Source organism: Lepus europaeus, chromosome 18, assembly GCF_033115175.1.
Source record: "Lepus europaeus isolate LE1 chromosome 18, mLepTim1.pri, whole genome shotgun sequence".
NCBI lineage: Eukaryota > Metazoa > Chordata > Mammalia > Lagomorpha > Leporidae > Lepus > Lepus europaeus.
The window spans coordinates 1,580,151-1,602,216 of record NC_084844.1 but is presented as its reverse complement, the minus strand read 5'-3'; the positions used below and the strand labels follow the sequence as shown (position 1 = coordinate 1,602,216).

At 61.6% G+C, this 22,066-nt stretch overlaps 1 protein-coding gene across 3 annotated transcripts in view; it reads left to right on the top strand.

The window, feature by feature from the left end:
* The window catches only part of RPTOR (regulatory associated protein of MTOR complex 1), a 349,585-nt gene that overhangs the window by 241,247 nt on the left and 86,272 nt on the right, over nucleotides 1-22,066 (top strand). For all 3 annotated transcript variants that reach the window (XM_062216247.1, XM_062216248.1, XM_062216246.1), the window contains exons 8-9: nucleotides 16,120-16,220; nucleotides 16,709-16,853. In XM_062216247.1, the coding sequence (XP_062072231.1) occupies nucleotides 16,120-16,220; nucleotides 16,709-16,853 (246 nt within the window). The remainder of the gene's footprint in view (nucleotides 1-16,119; nucleotides 16,221-16,708; nucleotides 16,854-22,066) is intronic.

Below are 22,066 nucleotides of genomic sequence, written 5' to 3'. Positions count from 1 at the left end.
CTGGCTGGTGTCGTCGTCCGCTCCACCATCACTGCAGACGGCAGAGAGGGTTTTGCCGGCGGCCGCTCTGGTGTCTTTCCAGGGGCGTCTCGGCTCCGCTGCTCAAGGTCAGGGCTCCTCAGGCCCCCAGGCCGAGCCCGCCTGGGTCAGAGGGCAGAGGGCAGAGGGCAGAGTGCGCGGCCTCGCGCCCCAGCACAGGACGGGCGGGAGGCGGCGGCGCGCAGTTACTCGGCAGTCTTTCAGGCTGGGGAGGAGTTTGTTTTCTAATTAAGCTGCCGTGTCTGGAAGTAAATTGGAGCGAGCCTTCCCCAGCTTCTAATTATCTGTGTAACCGCAGCCTGATGAAGAAGCCTGTTGCCGTGCAGAATGCGTTTATGTTCCGCCTCTGGAGAGCGTCGCAGTAAGACCCACGCTCGGAAATCGGGGACATTTTTCAGGCCTGAAACAAAGTAATGAAACGCGTAACCCGTGCTGGGAACGTTAGGTGCTGGGGAGCTCCGGGGACCTGAAGACGTGGGGCCTCTCCGTGCGGCTGCTGGTTGGCATTCTGATCGCTGGAGGCCCAAAGCGTACCAAGAGAATTACTCATGATCAGCACCGTTGTGTGAACAGCATACTTTAAACAGCTAACAGTCCAGTAGCTTCTGGAGACGCTCACAGAGCAGTTAGCCCCGTGTCGCCCAGGAGCGGCGGCCCAGCCCTGCAGCGTGGGTCTGCTGCTGGTGCTCAGAACTCAAGCGCTCTGGGTTCCAGCGCAGGAATCCTGGAGACGCCGTGCAGAGAGCGCACGAGCGCTGGCCCGGGGGCGCACCGTGGTCTGTGACTCTGGGTCAGGAATGGCAGTGGGCAGCTTACAGAGCACCTGCCGTGTGCCCGGTGCCGAACTGGGGGATCCACCTGTGTCACCAGAGCCCTGCGAAGGGTATTAGCCACCTGTGAGAGGAGGGAGCTCCATGGCACAGGGCAGCCAAGAGCCTGGGCCAGGGCAGAGCAGGGCTTTGCCAGGGATCCGGTGGGGCCCAGGTCTACCTGGGCCGGCAGGGCTGGGCCTGGGTCGGAGGCACAGTGGCTGTGGCTAAGTCAGATCCATTCACAGGGATTATGTTGGGAAGGAGGTAGCAAAGCACACCAGTCCTGATTCCAGGCCCTGCTCTCCAGCCTGAGACCTGAGCTGCTTTAGGTGAAGGCACAGGGCCGCGTCGGCGTCGCCCAGAGCTGAAGCACCAGAGCCGACGCCGGCAGCCGCTTTAGAAAGGAGGCGTGTGTGTGTGTGTGTGTGCGCACAAAACCTCCCGAGGATGTGCCGTGGGAGGACGGGGAGAGCTGGGCAGGGGACTGCAGCGCCGTCCTCGGCTGGCCTGGCCTCTGCCGCCCCACGGGCTGGTGGCGCTGGATCAGGGCTTCTGCCTGGTACAAATCCCGCAAGGTCAGCAGGGGACACGATCCCCACAGCCCCTCGTGTCCGACACGCGCCCTGCGAGGCCCCCGTGGCTCATCCCGGCCTGTGAGCTGGAGGGGGCAGTTCTGAGCGGACACAGGGCTGCAGAGGCCGCCGTGGGCGCCCACGCACAGCACGGCAGCTTCGATTTCCTTCACAGTGGGCCAAAGCCTGCCCTTTGTCATCAAAGCAGCCTGCGTGGCGCCGCACGGAGCGCTTTCATAGCAGGCACTAACTTCCTCTCCTCGCCGGCACAGCGCCCCTGCGTCTGACGGACGCCCTCGCTCCGGAGATGCGGTGGAAGTTGTTGTGAAGGCACGGTCTCTTAGTTGAGGGCTGGCTCCCAGGCGGGGGGGGAGAGGCCTCCGTGAGTGACCTTTGTGGCAGCCATGTGTGCTCCTGCGCAGGAGACACCTCCCAAGTTCTGCCTAGCGCCTGTGGCCCCGGGACGGAGAGGCTGGGGCGGGCCCAGGTCAGAGCCCTGGCCTGGCTGCGCACACACGTGTGCACGTGACACACGCACTGGTCTGCCAGGCTGGAGGCTGTGTTTGCGCTTATGACGGTTGCGGGCCTCCTCGCAGCCCAGGTGCTGGCGCCATGGGGTTCTGGCAGAGGGTGTGGGCGGCGCCGAGCATCGAGCATCCCTGGTAGCCTGCCCTCCCCTCTGCCGGAGATCAGGGAACAAGGGTCAGCCTCTGAAGGCAGCTGAGGCCCCCGTGGGCCGGAGGGGTCGACGGCAGCGAGCCTGGCTGACCTGCGCTGCCGCCTGCAGGTCCTTGTCCTTGTCCTTCCTGGTTCTCTGGCCGGCTGCTGCTCTGTGTTGAAGAAGCTCCTGGGCGTGTGCGTGTCTGTCTGCAGCAGAGGTCTAGCGCGCGCTGTCCACGCTCAGCCGAAACGTACAAGTCGGTGATTGCCAGCACCTCCACCAGCCACCACCACAGTCCAGTTTCCAAACTAGAGTCCCTGTGGCTGTGTGTGGATGACCCAGACCCACCTGCAGCCCAGCCCAGCAGTCAGCTGTTTCTGCTCTGGACTTCTGGTCCTCGTGGCCTCCTTGGCTGTAGCTGCTCCCGTGGCGCACAGTGGGCCTCACGGTGGTCACAGCCTGCCCTTCACCACCGGCCACTTGTTGCACGTCGGCCTCCCGCATCTCTGTCCTGCCCATTCCTGTGGGAGCTGTCTTCTTTTTTTGTTACGAACATTCTTTTTTCCTTTAAAGTTTGTTTATTTGAAAGGCAGAGTTAGAAAAAGGGTTTTTTTCTTTTTTTTTTTTTTTTTAGATTTTATTTATTTATTTGAGAGAGAGTGTTACAGACAGAGAGAGGGAAAGATAGAAAGCTCTTCCATCGCTGGTTCACTCCCCAGATGGCCGCATCAGCTAGAGCTGGGCCAATCCGAAGCCAGGAGCCAGGAGCTTCTTCTGGGTCTCCCATGTGGGTGCAGGGGCCCGGGCACTTGGGCCGTCTTCTGCTGCTTTTCCAGGAGCATTAGCAGGGAGCCGGGTAGGAAGAGGAGCAGCCGGGACACAGAGCAGCGCCCACATGGGCTGCCGGAGACTTAGCCTAGCACAGCACCCCTGGCCCAGCAGCCGTCCTCCTTGTCCAGCGGCATCTTCAGCTCGAGTGGGGGTCTGCACATATCTCCTGAAAGGCCCCCTTTTGGCGGGCAGGTGTGCCTGAGGTTGCCCATGAAGCAGTCATGTCTATCACACTGAATTTCGGAGATGGCTTTCCGTGGGTGAGCCGACATTTCAGAGTCAGTGTGCTCTGGAGCTTGGTGGGGAGTGGGCAGGGGTGGTTTCCAGGCAGCTGGGACGTGCTGGCCATCTCCTCGTCCATCTCAGTGCCGGCCCTGGGCTTCTCCGGCTCTCCATGGCCTTAGTTGGCGGTTCCCTCCTTCTCCAGATGAAGCGGCTGAGCCCCGGAGGCCGTGACCTGGCCAGAGGCGTAGCCGGAGGTGCTGGGCCTGGGGCCTCACACCTCAGCCACTTCTGCCCTGGGCTCCGGCCCCGGCTGCCGGCCCACAGGTGTGGATGTTCAAGCAGCTTGTTTGGGGCTGGGTGCATACCAGGAGAGGTCTTCCAAGGAGAGGAGCACGTGATGTGTGTGTGTGTGTGTCCAGACGTCTGTTCTGGAAGGGCAGCTTTGGTGTGGACAGTAGAAGGGCGGGGCTGTGGTGGGGGAGGGGTGGCCGGTCAGTGTGGCCCAAGCCTGGTACCTGTGGACGGAGGGGCATCCCTTCTGCGCAGTGCACACCTGCCGGAAACCCACGGTGAGAAATTACCCCGGGAAATCCAGACCACCACCACGACCTGGCTGTGTTTGGAGACGGTTGTTTCTGTGGTGCGGTCACACATCCCCGGGAAGACGACAAGGCCAGCGTGTCAGTCCTTCCTGAGCCCGAGCCCTGCTGGGGAGGGGCCCCCGCACCAGGGACGGGGACATCTGGAGAGGCAGAGCCGGGACGGCCTCGCCTGGGATTCGTCTTCAGTCTGTCTCCCTGCCCCTTATTTTAGAATCTTCCTTTCCTGAACGTGACAAGCTTTTTAGCAGCTTCTCAAGGAACTCTGCTTGGCAGGCTCCCCACGCGGCTCCTGCGACTGCACCTCTCCGGAGAGGCCGTCTGCAGATCCGCCCTGGCACGCGGAAGCCAGAGAGCCGGCTGTGGCAGGAGTGCTTCCGAAATAAACCTGGCTAGTTATTTCTGAAGGGTTCGGAGTTGGCACCATTGAGTCAGAAAGAATCTGGGCTGGGCGTGGTGGTGCGGTGGGTAAGCACTGCCTGGGCTACCCCGCCCCACACCCGAGTGCCTGGGATTGCGTCCCACTCTGCGTCCAGTTCCCGCTCCCGGCTAACGTGCCTGTGTGGGCAGCAGGTGAGGGCTCCAGTACCGAGCCCCTGCCGCCATGTGAGACCCACATGGGGTTGCTGGCTCCTGCCTGGCCCAGCCCTGGCTGCTGCAGGCATCTGGGAGAGAACGGGAAAAGGGGGCCTCTTGCCTCTCACTCTGCCTTCCACACAAACTTGGGGGGGGGGGCAGTGCAGTGTGGAGCCTCCCCCGGGACAGCGGCGTCCCCATAGGAACACAGAACCTGTTTCCCCTGTGTCAGAGGTGTTGGATAAGCAGGCGGGAGACTGCTCCCCGCCTCCCTGGACCCCTTGGCTGTCCTTTGCAGCCCCCACAGGGGCCGTAATTCGCCTCCTGTACTCAGGTCAGCAGAGGTGCGTTATCTCCAGGACGGGGTGCTCCGCGCCCTCATTTTGCTCCAGATCCTAAGAGTGCTTCCCACCGTCCCCCACAGGCAGCGCTCAGCAGGGCCCTGCCGCGGGCCGGGCCGTTAGGTGCAGGAGGAAGGACGGGCTGGGACGGCAGCCCTGCCATGCACACTGAGCGCAGTTTCAGATCTCTGGGACGTGAGCTGCCAGAGTGCCTTGAAGACGCCAGTCAGCTTGTGCAGCGGTGGGTTGGCCCGATTCCTCGTCTCGCCGGCGTTCCCCGTCAGACCATCTTGATTACCTTGGCCGATCTGGCCTCCTGCCGAACTAACTTAACCAGAACTTCATTTATGTTCTGAGCCTCAGGTCATGCTTTGTCAGGGGCTGTGAAACCAGTTTAGGGGGTCAGAGCTAGAATTTAACAAAAGGAGAAGAAAATGTCACTGTTTTCCTGGTGAGAAGAGCATCCTTCGGGCCCAATGCTCAAATGTGTGTGTCTGTGCATGGCTGTGTGTCAAGTCACCCTGGAACATGCTTGTGTGGCTGTGTATCGGGTCACCCTGTAACGTGGTGCTTGTCTGTGTGTGGCTGTGTATCGGGTCACCCTGTAACGTGTCTGTGCGTGGCTGTGTATCGGGTCACCCTGTAACGTGGTGTCTGTGCGTGGCTGTGTATCGGGTCACCCTGTAACGTGGTGTCTATGTGTGGCTGTGTATCAGGTCACCCTGTAACGTGGTGTCTATGTGTGGCTGTGTATCAGGTCACCCTGTAACGTGGTGTCTATGTGTGGCTGTGTATCGGGTCACCCTGTAACGTGGTGCTTGTCTGTGTGTGGCTGTGTATCGGGTCACCCTGTAACGTGGTGTCTGTGCGTGGCTGTGTATCGGGTCACCCTGTAACGTGGTGTCTGTGCGTGGTTGTGTATCGGGTCACCCTGTAACGTGGTATCTGTGTGTGGCTGTGTATCGGGTCACCCTGTAACGTGGTGTCTGTGTGTGGCTGTGTATCAGGTCACCCTGTAACGTGGTGTCTATGTGTGGCTGTGTATCAGGTCACCCTGTAACGTGGTGTCTATGTGTGGCTGTGTATCAGGTCACCCTGTAACGTGGTGTCTATGTGTGGCTGTGTATCGGGTCACCCTGTAACGTGGTGCTTGTCTGTGTGTGGCTGTGTATCGGGTCACCCTGTAACGTGGTGTCTGTGCGTGGCTGTGTATCGGGTCACCCTGTAACGTGGTGTCTGTGCGTGGTTGTGTATCGGGTCACCCTGTAACGTGGTATCTGTGTGTGGCTGTGTATCGGGTCACCCTGTAACGTGGTGCTTGTCTGTGTGGCTGTGTCTCAGGTCACCCTGTAACGTGGTGCTTGTCTGTGTGTGGCTGTGTATCGGGTCACCCTGTAACGTGGTGTCTGTGCGTGGCTGTGTATCGGGTCACCCTGTAACGTGGTGCTTGTCTGTGTGGCTGTGTCTCAGGTCACCCTGTAACGTGGTGCTTACTAGAGCTCAGGTCCAAGCGTATGAAAGCTGGGTCAGTGGTCACTGCTGTCAGTCACCAGCCTGGACAAGCTGGCTTGCAATGGCTGCGCTGATCCGAAGCCAAGAGCCAGGAGCTTCCTCCCGGTCTCCCATGTGGGTGTAGGGTCCCAAGCACTTGGGCCATCCTCCACTGCTTTCCCAAGCCACAGCAGAGAGCTGGACTGGAAGAGGAGCAACTGGAACAGAACTGGCGCTCATATGGGATGCCGGTGCCACAGGCGGAGGATTAACCTAGTGCGCCACCGCACCGGCCCCTGGAAATTGTTGTTTTTAAGATTTATTTATTTGGAAGGCAGAATTACCAAGAGGAAGAGACCCAGAGAGTGAGATCCTCCATCTGCTGGTTCGCCAGCGGATGGAAGACTGACTGACTCTCTTTCTGTAACTCTTTCAAATAAAGAAATCTTTAAAAAGAAAAAAATAGTTACAGAGAGGCAAAGGCAGAGAGAGGAAGAGAGGTCTTCCATCCATTGGTTCACTCTCCAAATGGCTGCAATGGCCAGAGCTGTGCCGATCCAAAGCCAGGATCCAGGAGCTTCTTCCAGGTCTCCCACGTGGGTGCAGGGGCCCAAGGACTTGGGTCATCTTCCACTGCTTTCCCAGGCCACAGCAGAGAGCTGGGTCAGAAGAGGAGCAGCCGGGACTAGAACCGGCGCCCATATGGGATGGCGGCACTGCAGGCAGCAGCTTCACCCACTGCACCCTGGCGCCGGCCCCTCTTCTTCTTCTTTTTTTTTTTTCCTTGGTCCTCCCCCGCTCCCCTCCTTTGTTTTTCCCTCTCGCCATCTTTTGGGTTGATTTGCCCACTTTAGTGTCCCTTTTTTCCTCTGTTGACTTGTTGATTTTACACGTGGAAAATCGCCCCGCTGTTCTCCCATGTGATTTACCATCTTGTCTTCCTGCCGTGGCTGCTTGGGTACCTGCTCCTCTGTGTCCATGTCAGCCCTTGTGGATGGTTACTGCTAACGACCCGTACACATCCCTAAAGGTCTCTGTCCTGTGTTTTATATTTTTGTTACAACTCCTCAAAAACACAAAACCAGGGCTGGTGTTTTGGTGCAGCAGGCGAACCCACCGCTTATGTTGCTGAAATCGCATGTCGCCGTGCTGGTTCGGGTGTGGGTTTCTCCACTTCCCATCCAGCTCCCTGCTAATGTCCTAGGAAGGCAGCAGAAGGCGGCCCAAGTCCTTGGGTCCTTGCCATCTACATCAGAGACCAGGACGAAGTTCCTGGCTCCCAGCTTCAGCCAGGCCCATACCTGACTGTTGTGGCCATTTGGGAAGTGAACCAGCAGTTAGAAGAGAGTGTTCTTTCTGTCTCTCACTCTCGCTCTGTCACTATGCCTTTCAAATACACAATTAAATAAACCTTTTGTGTTTCTTTGTTTTTTTTTTTTTTTAATTTTTTAAATTTATTTGACAGGTAGGGTTATAGACAGGGAGAGAGACAGAGAGAAAGGTCTTCCTTCCGTTGGTTCACCTCCCAAATGGCCGCCACGGCCAGCGCTGCGCCGATCTGAAGCCAGGAGCCAGGTGCCTCCTCCTGGTCTCCCATGAGGGTGCAGGGCCCAAGGACCTGGGCCATCCTCCACTGCACTCCTGGGCCACAGCAGAGAGCTGGACTGGAAGAGGAGCAACCAGGACAGGATCCTGTGCCCATATAGGATGCTGGTACCACAGGCGGAGAATTAACCAAGTGAGCCATGGCGCCGGCCCCCTAAATAAACCTTTTGTAACAGTAAAAAAATATATAACAGTCATTCTTAGCCCGTGAACCTTAAAAAAATACGCTGCTGGCTGGACTTGGCCTTGGGCCGGAGCTGTGATGACCTCTGCTCTAGAGACTGCAGCGTGCGTCCTGTTTTGGTTTTTCAGTATTTCTTGTTTAGCACGCAGCCAGTGAAGTCTAATATAAATGACTTCTTTGCCACTCCCCAGGCAGTGCGAGGACTGGAGAACTTTTCACTCCGTTGCTCTCCCCAGCTTCTGTGCAGCAGGCCTCAGTACCCTGGGTCCCCCGGTCTGCGCCCTGAGGTTCCTGACGCCCAGCTGTGCCCCCAGCGTGTGCCCCCGTTCCTCTCTCCTTGCTGCGTCTCCGGGCATTTCCTTCACTGATAGTGAACCGCCTGCAGGGCAGGTCTGCTCGTGCGTATTTGTTTGAAAATGCTGCAATGTCCCCTCTGTTTTAAAAACATTTTAAAATCAGCATTGTTGAGATGGAGTCATCAGAATATCCCTGCTGGAGCTGTGTGGTTCATGGGCTTTGACAGACGCCCTGGACTCATGGCCACAGTCGGGGGACCTCCCGTGTGCTCCGTGGCACCCACTCTGCTTGGCCCCTCGTTACCTCCCGGGCCCAGGGAGCCACAGAAACACCTTGGACCCGCGACTTGACTTTGCCAGAACTTCCTGTAATGCTCCTTGTCTGGCTTAGAGGTTTGTCCGGGTTGAGTGTATCCGTGATCCATTGCTTTTCCCTGCAGTACTGCCTTCTGTATGTCAGTTTGTTTCACCTGCTGATAGACGTTTGTGCTGTCTCCACTTTGGCCATTAATGAACAGAGCTGCTGTGCGTATTCGTGTACTCATTTCCCCCAGACAGCTGCGTCACAGCTGGGGTTCCACGTGGCTAGCAGGGGTGTCCGCAGCATTGCTGGGGAGCAGCGGAGCAGCCCTGGGTGGCCGGAGAGCTGGTGCCCCTCCAGCCAGAGGCGCCCTGTGGGCCTGTGCTCTGGACAGGACTTTGTTTACGCAGAGAAAGGTATATGAAATGTAGCTGAGAACCACCACGGTCACCAGTGGAGAACCTTGTGGACTTCGGAGCAGAGGTTTGTGTAAGGCCGTGTGGGATGGGTCAGTGCCGAAGAGACTGGACCGAGAGAGCCAGCGAGGAGGAAGCAGGGTCTGCGAGGGGTGAACCTCGATGGAAAGGATCCTTGGGGACCCCTGGAGTGGGGACTGGCAGAGGCGGAGCTGCTGCTGCCGGGGTTCACGTATCAGCCTCGTGCCATGAGGACCTCGGCGTGTCCCCCTCACCAGGTTGGAAGCCGGTGGGCGGGGCAAGGGCAGTCGGCACTGGAAGTTCAGCAGAGGGTTCAGAAGAAGCGGGGAGGGCAGGCGGCCGTGGGAGAAAGATTGGTTGTGGGGGAGCCTGTGTGTGTGCATGTGTGTGCTGTGTGTGTGTGCGCGCACGTGTGTGTGGTGGGCTCATGGCTCTGAGGTCCAGAGCACAGGATCGGGAAGGCCCCCGTTGGCCTGGCCCCTGCTGCTGCCCACCTTGCTGGGGAGTCCTGGGGAGACGGAGGCGAGAGCCGTAGCAAAGGAGAGCTGTGTCTGTCTCTCCCCCTCTTCTTGGGCCTGACCCAATCCTGCCCTGTTTCCGGAGGCCCCACCCACAGGGACTGCACAGACCACATCCAGACCATAGCAAGTGGTGGGGACAGGCACCAGGGCTGCGTGTCTGCGTCAGTCAGGCGCACACCCGAGAGTCTGACAGACCATGAGCAGGAACGGGAGTGAGCCTCAGGGCAGACAGACTCGGGCACAAGTGGCCGTGCTGGTCAAGCCCCTGCTCCCGCAGTGAGGCCCTGGGCTGCTGAGGGGCTGGCTGTGTGTGTGGCTGGCCACCGCTGTGCCTCAGCGCCAGGCGCCCCTGCGGGGTGGTGAGAGCACCCTCCCTGGGGGCTCCCGTGGACGAGGGTCTGCAGAGCGGCAGGAGCACTGACTCGACAGTGGCGTCCACGGCTGTGAATGTTGCAGAGAAACTGGGCCTCGGAGAGACCGGAGAGCCTGCGCAGGGCCACGGGCTGGTCACTGGTGTCCAGGTTCAGGGTGGTGCCCCGCGCTGCTCCCCACTTCAGGCTGAAAACTAATTTGTGGGCTGGCGCCGTGGTGCAGCAGTTAACGCCCTGGCCTGCAGCACCGGCATCCCATACGGGCTCCAGTTCGAGTCCTGGCCGCTCCTCTTCCCATCCAGCTCCCTGCTGTGGCCTGGGAAAGCAGTAGAGGATGGCCCAAGTCCTTAGACCCCTGCACCCACACGGGAGACCCTGAAGAAGCTCCTGGCTCCTGGTGTCGGATCAGCGCAGCTCCGGCTGTTGTGGCCATCTGGGGAGTGAAGACCTTTCTCTCTGTCTCTACTTCTCTCTGTAACTCTGTCTTTCAAACAAATTTAAAAAAAAAAAGTAATTTGTAATGACTCACATAATCGTTGCACTTGCAAACCCTGCCTTCCTGCCAGTCATCATCGTGGTTCTCAAAGTCGTGAGTCACTGGGAGGCAGAATGGAACCAGTTCCGCCTGGGACAAACCACATCAGGAGGAAATAAAAAATAAAAATAATGACGAACCCGAGATGTGCCATGTGGTGCTGTGGTTAAGACAGCGCTTTGGGATGCTGGCATCCCACCAGAGCGGCCTGGACTCCAGTCCTGGTTCCTCTGCTTCCATTCCCAGCTTTCTGCTGCTGTCCCTGCCGGCAGCAGGCTGCGGCTCGTCTCTGGGCCCTGCCGTCCGTGCGGGAGGCCTGACGGAGCTCAGGCTCCTGCCTGCAGCCCTGGCTGTTGCAGGCCTGTGGGGAATGGACCAGAGGACGAAATGTCCGTCTCTGTCTCCACTTCTGTTTCTGCCTTTCAAATAATTATTTTTTAAATTTTTTTTGAAGTGGGGAAACTCTTAGAACTAAGAGATACATTTCAAAGCCGGAGCACTAAAACATGCAGGCCCAGGGCTGAGAACAGAAGGGGGCAGCCAGGGTTCTGGTGGGGAGGACGTGGTGGGGAGGGGGCAGCCAGGGTTCTGGTGGGGAGGGGGCAGCCAGGGTTCTGGTGGGGAGGGGGCAGCCAGGGTTCTGGTGGGGAGGGGGCAGCCAGGGTTCTGGTGGGGAGGATATGGAGGGGAGTGGGCAGCCAGGGTTCTGGTGGGGAGGACGTAGTGGGGAGGGGGCAGCCAGGGTTCTGGTGGGGAGTGGGCAGCCAGGGTTCTGGTGGGGAGGGGGCAGCCAGGGTTCTGGTGGGGAGGACGTGGTGGGGAGGGGGCAGCCAGGGTTCTGGTGGGGAGGGGGCAGCCAGGGTTCTGGTGGGGAGGGGGCAGCCAGGGTTCTGGTGGGGAGGGGGCAGCCAGGGTTCTGGTGGGGAGGACGTGGCAGGGAGGGGGCAGCCAGGGTTCTGGTGGGGAGGACGTGGCAGGGAGGGGGCAGCCAGGGTTCTGGTGGGGAGGACGTGGCAGGGAGGGGGCAGCCAGGGTTCTGGTGGGGAGGACGTGGCAGGGAGGGGGCAGCCAGGGTTCTGGTGGGGAGGACGTGGCGGGGAGGGGGCAGCCAGGGTTCTGGTGGGGAGGACGTGGTGGGGAGGGGGCAGCCAGGGTTCTGGTGGGGAGGGGGCAGCCAGGGTTCTGGTGGGGAGGACGTGGCGGGGAGGGGGCAGCCAGGGTTCTGGTGGGGAGGACGTGGCGGGGAGGGGGCAGCCAGGGTTCTGGTGGGGAGGACGTGGCGGGGAGGGGGCAGCCAGGGTTCTGGTGGGGAGGACGTGGCGGGGAGGGGGCAGCCAGGGTTCTGGTGGGGAGGGGGCAGCCAGGGTTCTGGTGGGGAGGACGTGGTGGGGAGGGGGCAGCCAGGGTTCTGGTGGGGAGGACGTGGCTGGGAGGGGGCAGCCAGGGTTCTGGTGGGGAGGGGGCAGCCAGGGTTCTGGTGGGGAGGGGGCAGCCAGGGTTCTGGTGGGGAGGACGTGGCTGGGAGGGGGCAGCCAGGGTTCTGGTGGGGAGGACGTGGCGGGGAGGGGGCAGCCAGGGTTCTGGTGGGGAGGGGGCAGCCAGGGTTCTGGTGGGGAGGACGTGGCGGGGAGGGGGCAGCCAGGGTTCTGGTGGGGAGGGGGCAGCCAGGGTTCTGGTGGGGAGGACGTGGCGGGGAGGGGGCAGCCAGGGTTCTGGTGGGGAAGACGTGGTGGGGAGGGGGCAGCCAGGGCTCTGGTGGGGAGGACGTGGCTGGGAGGGGGCAGCCAGGGTTCTGGTGGGGAGGACGTGGCGGGGAGGGGGCAGCCAGGGTTCTGGTGGGGAAGACGTGGTGGGGAGGGGGCAGCCAGGGTTCTGGTGGGGAGGATATGGAGGGGAGCGGGCAGCCAGGGTTCTGGTGGGGAGGACGTGGTGGGGAGGGGGCAGCCAGGGTTCTGGTGGGGAGGACGTGGTGGGGAGGGGGCAGACAGGGTTCTGGTGGGGAGGACGTGGTGGGGAGGGGGCAGCCAGGGTTCTGGTGGGGAGGACGTGGTGGGGAGGGGGCAGCCAGGGTTCTGGTGGGGAGGGGGCAGCCAGGGTTCTGGTGGGGAGGGGGCAGCCAGGGTTCTGGTGGGGAGGGGGCAGCCAGGGTTCTGGTGGGGAGGATATGGAGGGGAGTGGGCAGCCAGGGTTCTGGTGGGGAGGACGTAGTGGGGAGGGGGCAGCCAGGGTTCTGGTGGGGAGTGGGCAGCCAGGGTTCTGGTGGGGAGGGGGCAGCCAGGGTTCTGGTGGGGAGGACGTGGTGGGGAGGGGGCAGCCAGGGTTCTGGTGGGGAGGGGGCAGCCAGGGTTCTGGTGGGGAGGGGGCAGCCAGGGTTCTGGTGGGGAGGGGGCAGCCAGGGTTCTGGTGGGGAGGACGTGGCAGGGAGGGGGCAGCCAGGGTTCTGGTGGGGAGGACGTGGCAGGGAGGGGGCAGCCAGGGTTCTGGTGGGGAGGACGTGGCAGGGAGGGGGCAGCCAGGGTTCTGGTGGGGAGGACGTGGCTGGGAGGGGGCAGCCAGGGTTCTGGTGGGGAGGACGTGGCGGGGAGGGGGCAGCCAGGGTTCTGGTGGGGAGGACGTGGCGGGGAGGGGGCAGCCAGGGTTCTGGTGGGGAGGGTGCAGCCAGGGTTCTGGTGGGGAGGACGTGGTGGGGAGGGGGCAGCCAGGGTTCTGGTGGGGAGGACGTGGTGGGGAGGGGGCAGCCAGGGCTCTGGTGGGGAGGACGTGGTGGGGAGGCGCCCACCACCTCCACAGCGGGGGTCCTTGTCCTCTGCAAGACGCTCCCTGCCCCCACACACAGCAGGGGCTCCTCAGTGCTACAGGAGCTGTCATGGCCAGGTGAGCTCTCCAGATGAGCTTCGGGGCCTGGAGAACTGGGAGGTCGGCACGGGCCATGTCAGGACCTGCAGGTGAACCAGCGAGAGCCTGGAGGGGCCCAGCACAGCTGTGCCAGCGAGCCGAGTGCCGCTCTGCTGCCTGTTAACTCTGTGTGGGGCAGATGCCGGCAGGACCCTGGGAGGGGTCAAGGGGGATGGACAGCTGCACAGTGGGGTCCTTCGCAGGGAGCCTTTGGCATGACTGCTGTCACAGTGGGCACCACCTGGCAGTGGGGTGAGGCGTGGACAGCAGCTTTGTTAAGTGACAAGCACCCAGAAGGAGGACGGTGGGACTGACCGTAGAGGTGGTGACCAGGGTTGTCGGCTGTCAGGGCAGAGAAGGTGGCCCACAGGGAAAAGCGTGAGGCGCTCCGCGCTCCGAGGCAGGCAGGTAGCTTCCCATGCGGAGCAGGGCTGGAGGTCCCCGTGAGAGTCTGGTGTTGCAGACACAGAACGCGAACCCCAGCAAGAAGCAAAGCTGCAGGTGAGCTGGGCTCTGGCAGGAGGGGAAGCCAGCGCCGCTGAGAGCAGAGGGGCTCCCTGCTGCACCCAGCTCAGGAAGGGCCGCTCGTCCCAGTCCCTCCTGTGCGTGCCGGGTGGCCGCAGCGGTCAGAGCAGGGCAGATGGCAGAAGTCCTCTGCCTCGGGCTGCTGGACGGAGCCGGCCCTGCTCATCTCCCAGCTCAGCGCTCTGTCCCCAGCCACAGCTTTGGTCCTCAGTTAACACTGCAGACTCAAATTTTTAAGCAGACACTGCGATATCATTAGTGGAAGCCTGGGAGTTCAGAGAATGCCGTGGGCGCCTGGGGCTGGCGGTGCCGCTGCTCGGCGCCCGTTCAGTCCTGTACGGCCAGTGATGCGTGGATGGCGCCCTCGTGTGACCCCCGTCAGGATCAGGGACAGAGACCGAAGGGAAGCAGTCATTCTGAGGTGATTTCATCTACGTGGCGTGAAAGGGAGGAGGCAGACCGAGTCCCGCCCCGGCATCCCCGGCAGCACCAGCAGGCCCCGGTGGGGCAGGCTGCTGGCTCACTCGCAGTGGGCTCGGGAGAGTCGGAGTTCTCAGCACTTGCTGTGCCATCTGGCGTTGATTGTCGCCTCTGTGTTCTGTTCGTTCCGGCAGCTGGTTCGTCCAAGGATACCAAAGTGGGACTCCCATGGGCAGCTCGCCGGCCCCCAGGGCTCAGACCGGGAGCCCAGCTTGGGCTGGGTCAGCATCGTTTGGCTCACAGCTCAGCCGCAGCTTGGGAACAGACCGTGGCCATGTGTTCTGGCTTTGCTGCTGTGGCCTCTGTGCTTCCTCCAAAGTGCTGGCCAGGCGCACGCACGCACGCACAGGCACACACACACACAGACACGCACGCACAGGCACACACACACAGGCACAGACACACAGACACACACAGGTACACACACAGACACACACAGGCACACACATACAGACACACAGACACAGACACACACAGACACACACACAGACACAGACACACACGCACGGTCTAAGATCCGGCAGCAGGCGTCTGGTGGGGTGCAGCACGCAGAGGAAGGACGCTCTGCTGAGCCAGGAAGCAGTGAGTGGCCGAGGGTCAAACTGCTTCTCCAGGACCCTCTGTCAGGGGCTGCTTCCCAGGGCACGCCCCACGGGGCCCCCCTCCCAGACACCTGCCTGCATTGAGCCTCCACCACCGGCACCTGTGAGCTAGGAGCAGATGCTCCTCCAGCCACGGCCCCCAGCCCAGAACAGGAGTCTGCTCCTCGCGTGGACAGGAGGGGCACGCGTGCTGCAGAATGGGGACATCAAGACCCAGCCCCCTCTTTGAGCTCCATTCTGAGAGGCAGTGCTGTCACATGGGGACTAGGATGGGAATTACTAAGCTGGTAAATCTGTAAGGAGCAGGGAGCACACTCTAGTCTCTGAACCAAATTACTGTGAACATTTTCCTTCTGGGAGAAAAAAATGTTTTTCTGCCGGATATAATTAAACCTGCAACCTCGGAGATGAATCAAGCCGGCCTCGCGGCGGAGGGACGTGCCGCGGCGGAGGGGCGTGCCGCAGCCGGGGGCTTCAGGCCGGCCTCGCGGCGGAGGGGCGTGCCGCAGCCGGGGGCTTCAGGCCGGCCGCAGGCGGAGGGCCGTGCCGCAGCCGGGGGCTTCAGGCCGGCCGCAGGCGGAGGGGCGTGCCGCAGCCGGGGGCTTCAGGCCGGCCTCGCGGCGGAGGGGCGTGCCGCAGCCGGGGGCTTCAGGCCGGCCGTTGCCTCTGCAGGCTCACGCTCCCTGCAGACGTCCACGCTGCTGGGCCGTCACCTGAGGGCCAGGCCCTGCTCCTGGCTTCCCCCGGAAAACAGCCACCACTCCCAGTCCCGTTCGTGGCAGTCTTGATCTCTGCAGGACCCGACACGTCACGTGTGCACGCATCATGCGTGCACGCGTCGTACAGGCTCACGTCACATGTACATGTGCTTCTCTGCTCACCGTCCTGCAGACGAGCGGCTGTCCCTGTGCGTGCACCCACAGTGTTGAATGGACAGTGCAGGTTCCTGCACAGCACCTCCGGTCAGTGGTCCCTGGTGCAGACTTGGAGAGCCAAGGCGCCGTGTGTGCCCAGCCGGGTTTGCTGCACCCCTCCAGGGTCACCGCAGGAAGCTGTGGGGTTGCAGGTGGAAGCTGCGCTGTGCAGACGCCGCCTCTGCTCGGATGCGCTGGGGAAGCCGCAGCCTTGCCTCCCTGCGGCCCCCTCCCCTCCGATTCCCCACTTGGTTCCCTGTCCTCATGGCCAGGACCCCAGCAATGACAGTGCCCCCTCTTCTCTAGGATTCCCGGGCGGCTGAATGACAGGAGGACTCCTCTGGGTGAGCTGAACTGGATTTTCACAGCCATCACGGACACCATCGCCTGGAATGTGCTGCCCCGGGGTGAGGCTGCCCGCTGCCCACTGGGGGTGGGGTTCTGCAACCTGGAGAGCGCAGGGCCCTGGAACACAAGGGGGCAGGCGGGTCAGCGTGTTCCTGGCTGGTGGGGACGGCTGGTGGGCAGGGACAGTGCACGGGGGAGGCGAGGACCTGGGGAAGCTCAGGTGCACGGGCGGCTCACGCGGTGAGCTCCGGCCACGCTCGCCCTGGTCACAGACTGCTTGGCGGCCGCAGGAGGCGTCTCCTCCCGGCCGTTGGCGCTGCCTTTGTTAACATCAGAGTTGCTGTTAGGAGACTCGTTTCGACTTCCTGCTGATTGTTGGTTTTGGTGTGTGTTCATGTGTGTGTACATGTGTGTGCACGTGTGTCTCTGTATTGCTAGTGGGAAATGTGCCTGCTGGGCTTAACCGGCTTTCTGTCATTTTTGGTGGAAGTCAGTGTGTGCACCTGGGGTTGCTGCTGGCCACTGAAGAGCCTCTGCCCGCCCTCAGATCTCTTCCAGAAGCTGTTCCGGCAGGACCTGCTGGTGGCGAGTCTGTTCCGAAATTTTCTGCTGGCAGAAAGGATCATGAGGTCGTATAACTGCACCCCGGTCAGCAGCCCCCGGCTCCCCCCGACGTACATGCACGCCATGTGGTAAGTGTCTCGGGCCAGGCAGTGCGGGCTGACGGTCCAGTGCCGAGACGGCACGTGAGGAGCTGCCTACCCACCCCCTCATTTCCCTTCTTCCGGTTGCCCAAGATATAGGTCAGGTGGAAATATTTTCCCTGTCAGTATCTAAGGGTACTTCCAAAGGTTTGTGGTAAAATCAGTTGGAGAGCTCAGCTGTCCTGTGCAGTGAGCTTGGAAATCGTGCTACGGGCATCTCCAAGAAGTTTGCGGGAAATGTGCATCAAGGAAAAACTATGGGTTTAAAAAAATTAAACAAAGTAAACAAATTTTCCATAAACTTTCCGATGTACCCTTGTATGTTTTCTCTGGAATAAAAACTCCTCTATGGCGTGCTGAGCCGTGTACTCAGAGAGAGAGGAGGTTGTATTGCTTGAGAGACCAGAGCCAGAGCAGAGAACGGAAAGCGTGGGCAGGGCGGTGAGCAGCCCAGACAGGCCTCTGAGGTCATTCGCGCCTGCTGCTCTCTGGGGCTACCTCGGAACTCTGCAAGTCGGATGAGTGCGGCTTGGACGTCAGGGCCAGCGTGTAGGCCTCACGAAAGCACCCACAGGCCTCCCGTCGCTGCTCTTGGTGCCTTTCCGCGCTCGCCACATCCCACAGACGTCGCCCCGGAACCTCGGACGGCAGGTGCTCCTCCATGTCGGTGGCTGGGCCAGAGGAGGGTGAGTTAGCGCAGCCGTCCACAGAGACACAGAGCCCCTGGAGGGAGCCTCCTGGGGTGTCCAGGCACCTGGAGTTGCACTCGACCCCTTTCCTGCGCCAGGGCTCCTCCCGCGCTGATGCGCGCCTTGAAGGCCCGCGTGGCATGGAGCAGTCCAGCCTCATGGCCCTGCTGCACGCAGACTCTGCCCTCACAGCCTCCTCTCCCCTGCTGGGCAAACCCTACAGGGATCTGCAGAAAGGGCTGCCTGGAGGCGGCCTGTGCAGCAGCAGCGTGTGTCCTGAGGTGCGTGGGGAGGCTGGCCGGAGGGAAGCGGGGCAGCTAGGCGGAGGCAGGGAGCAAAGTCCAGCTCTGAGGCCTTCCCGGCAGGCCAGGCCCTTGCCCTCATCAGTGGTCACCAGCTGCAGCTCCTCTGCCGCTGCCGCCGGTCCCTGCGTGGACTCCCAGCCGCCCACACGCGTCTCCACGGGCTCTGCTGGACGTTAGGGTGCACCAGCAGGATTGCCTCCCAGCTCCTGTCCAGCTTGTTTGCAAGAAACAGTTCAATCCCTTTCCTCATCCGAGGAGTGGCTCTTTCCGGTCAGTTTTGCCGAGATCTGTGGCAGTAACCACAGCTCACTGGGCTGGACCAGAACGTGGCTGTCAGCAGCACCCTAGCCACCAAGGGGTGGAATCCCAGTCCCACGGGCCACCAGCGCTTCAGATCTCCCTGTGGAGTGAGTGTCCATACGGAGCCGTGACAGGTCCCCCAGGTCCCCACCAAGGTGGAGATGCCTGCCCGAGGGGAAGCGTGATGGACGTTTCAGATGAAAGAGCCTAAAGCAGGTCTGGCGAGACCAGCGCCACCGCAGGTGGCCCTGGGCACTGCTGTGGACGCCGCCACCAACAGGAGCCGTCCTCCCTGGGCACCTTGCTTGCCATCCTGTGGCCAGAGCAGCGCTATGGGCCTTGGCTTTGTTTTCCTTTTTCTTAAACCCGACAGCAAACCTGTGTGCTGTGCTCTTTCCGTCCGCTGAGGGGGGAGAGACCGTTCCGTGTCAGCCCCGCAGCGTGCAGTAGGCGGTGTGCGTAACTCACACGAGCGAGGACTTGGTCAAGGAGCGGAGAGTTTGGAGGCCCAGGGGAGCAAATGTGCTGAGATGAAAAAGATTGGTGCTGAGAGGGAAAAAAATCTAATTCACAAATTACAGAAAAAATTGTAGCCTTGTTCTGTTGGGCAGATTGCTCCATTTAGTGACAAGAAAGCTCTCCAACCTCAGAGTGGAGAAACGAGGAGGGGGTGGCTTTCCAGTGCGGTCTGCAGGCGCCGGCTGGAGGGGCACACAGCCGCGCTGCCACCCTGGCTGTGGGCACAGCTTGGCCGCGCCCCCTGCAGGGTCGGGCCAGAGATGCCCCTGGTCCTCACCACGTGGACCCAGCCTCGGAGCCAGCCAGGGAGGTGGCGACTCTGTCTGCCGGATGCTCTCACGGCCTCCCAATCCCAGAAGCTTCTCAGGGGCCCCAGGGAGGGGACCGCACCGGGAAGCCGGCCCTGGTAGAGCCTGGACCACGAGAGCCCCTTGCAGGGCCCAGGCGTCTGTCAGCTGTGCTGGCAGTGGGGCTCTCAGGGGGCATCGGCCAGCTGGTCAGTACAGGACTGGCGGGTGGGGAAGGTGGCCTGGGAAGAGTGACCTGCCCAGGTTTTGACCAAGGCAGGCGGCTGGCTATCAGGGACCGAGACGCTGATAATACAGCCCTAATCCCAGCGGCTGACTGGCCTCCTGGGTGCCTGGCTTGTTCGGAAGCTTTGCATGTGTCACACAACACCCGGGTGACACGACACAGCACCTGAGGGGTGCCGAGTCGGGCCGACCCCAGTGCCCGCTAGCAGGGCACCACCCGTCTGCGAGGTGCGTGCTGGCTGACGTCTGTCGGCAGTGTGACCGGTGCCTCGGTTCCTGTACACGGAACACGGAGCAAGGTGGTGGTGGTGTTTATGCCAAGACGGAAGAACTGGAGTGGTCGTTCTGCATTTCAAAATTGGTCAATGTTACTCTTGTAATTTAAGACCTACCTATTGATTTTCTAAGCCTGAAAACTCTCATAGATAAGGCATTATGGGACGTATATACAAAACCGGGACCAACAGAAGAAATAATTGGGTAAAAAAGCGTAGCTGGAAGTCCCTCAGGTCCAGTGCTCGGCCTTGATCTCGTTTGATGGTTTTAACTGATGCAGAAAGAGCTCGTTAGAGTCTCGAGTGGAAGGGCCCTGCATGCCTCGGTCAGGCTGTGTTTGACGCCGTCTGGCAAAAGGGCTTGCACAGGTCTCCGCACCCCCACAGGTGCAGGCGCCGGGCTGGGCAGGCTCGGGGCGAGCAGAGGCCCTCCTAGAAAGGCATGGCGCCTCGGTGCTTAGCAGCTCTCAGGGGCCAGCACACAGCTCCCCGGACTCTCCCTGTGAACTGCCGCTCCCCTCCCTGGGAGCTCGGGGCCCGTGTTGCTCCCCTGAGCTCCCCTCCAGGTCTTGTCCTCTGGGGAGACCCACGTCGGTAGGCGCTGTGAGTGACTTTGAGGACAACTTTGCGCACTTCAGTTGGCAGCGGTGGGAGCGCAGCCGCACTATTCACTTCCACGAGGCGTCCCAGGGCCCTCTCTCCCCTCCCCCTCCTCCCGGGCGCCTCCTGCAGCCCGGAGCCCGCGTCGCCATCTGCCTTCATCGGGCCTCTGTCCTGGCAGATGAGCTCAGTCCCGGGCTGACGCTCGCCGCGGGGTCTGCGCCTCCCCTTGCTCTCCATCCTGCGCCGCTGGAGGCTGCGGGCAGCGCGTGCCTGCGGGGTGGGGAGCGCACATCTGAAGCCTTGCTCCTCACTCTCCAGAGAGTGGCGATCGGAGAAGGGGCACTCTGGGCTGTCCCCGCGGGTTCAGGGAGCCAGGCCCTCAGGGATGAGCCTCCTGGGCTTCCCCAGATGAGGGTGAGGACGGCAGAATGTGGAGAGGGCGCTGGGCTGGGGGCTGCCAAGGAGCTACAGGGGTTGGGGACAGGAGGGGGTTGTGCCTGCAGCAGAGACAGCCAGGAGCAGGGGAAACACCAAGAAGGGCCCAGGCTGTGCCAGCCCCCGGCAGGAACCATGGATTGGAAGTGCAGAATGGGGAAGCAGCAGCCCGGGTAGGAAGCCAGAGAGGGAACGGTTGGGGCCTAAGTGGGCGATGAGGAGCCCCAGGCCCAGGAAGGGGCTGCGCGGGACTGGAGGTGCTAACCAAGTGTGCAGCAGGTGAAGGAGGCTGGAGGTGAGGCCTACCCCAGGTGTCTGCCGGGACTGTGCGTGGACGGCACTGCCAGTACCCGCAGCCGGGATCAGGCCCGCAGGGGTGGAATGCCGGCCGGGGCAGCACAGTGAGCTCTGCTGGGGCCTTTCAGGGACCTCAGAGCAGCCGGTGGCCCTCGGAAGTCTAGATCTGGAGGGCGAGCGACAGAGGGCCCAGAACAGGGGCTGGGCGTTGCAGGGGGACACAGGTGACTCCGTTCACTGCGCATCCACCAAGTGCCAGGCTCTTTCCAGCTGCTCGGCAAATGGCGCCCTGCTCACCTTGGCCTCATACCCCGCACACCCCGGAGCCAGCACCGTCCCGGTTGTGCACCAGGAGGGAGGTGGCATTCGTGCAGAACTGGGTGCGTGTGGCTGAGAGGGAAGGCGCGGACCCTGCGTGTGCTGACGCCTGGGCCCCTCCCTGTCCTCCCTGCAGTGTTCTAGAGCGAGGGAGCCAGCCGCCACGGGAGCAGCAGCCGGCCGTGTGCCCGGCTTGCCCGGGTCCCAGCCGAGCCTGTGCATCTGACGTCAGTCCCAGCCAGGGGCTTCACGTGCAGTTTTGGCCCAGGCCCTGTTGTCCAGTTTTTTTTAAGGTGTAGCAAGAAACTCATGTTTTCACTTGCAAGTGTGTGATTTCTCGGAACCTGATATTAACAGTGTCACAAATGTTTTGAGACGCAAACCGCACACCTGTGGGCCAGATGCAGCCTTGCTCCAGGCCAGGACACGAGGGCTTGAGGATGGATGCTTCAGGTTAATCTTGGCGGGCCTGGCCCTGAACCTGCCCGCTGCCGTGTGCAGGGAGCCGCGCGGGCGTGCACCGCGACGCTGGCGGAGCCTCCCGTGCATGGCGCTCGTGTAGAGTGCTGGGATGTTGGAAGGTGTCCTGCAGGGCCTGGCGTTGTGGCTCCTGGTCTTTCTGTGCTGGGAAGCGCCGAGTGAGGGGAATCGCAAGGTTCTTTTCCTGGAAATCGGTGGTGGTGGACGTCCAGGGGAGGATCACGTGTGTTTGGCACACGTTCTCGCTGGGGAGGGCTTTCCAGTAACTGTGGTGCCAGCAGGAACCCGGAGCTGAAAAGTAAACGTTAGTCAGTCCGATTAAATGTGGACAGTTGCACCGTGAACCTGCTTTGACCAGGAGTGGAATGTGAAAATCTGGCTTTGGGTTTAGAGAAGAAACACGCTGGGAGCAGAAGCCTGGAGATGCCCAGCCACCAGGTCCAAGTA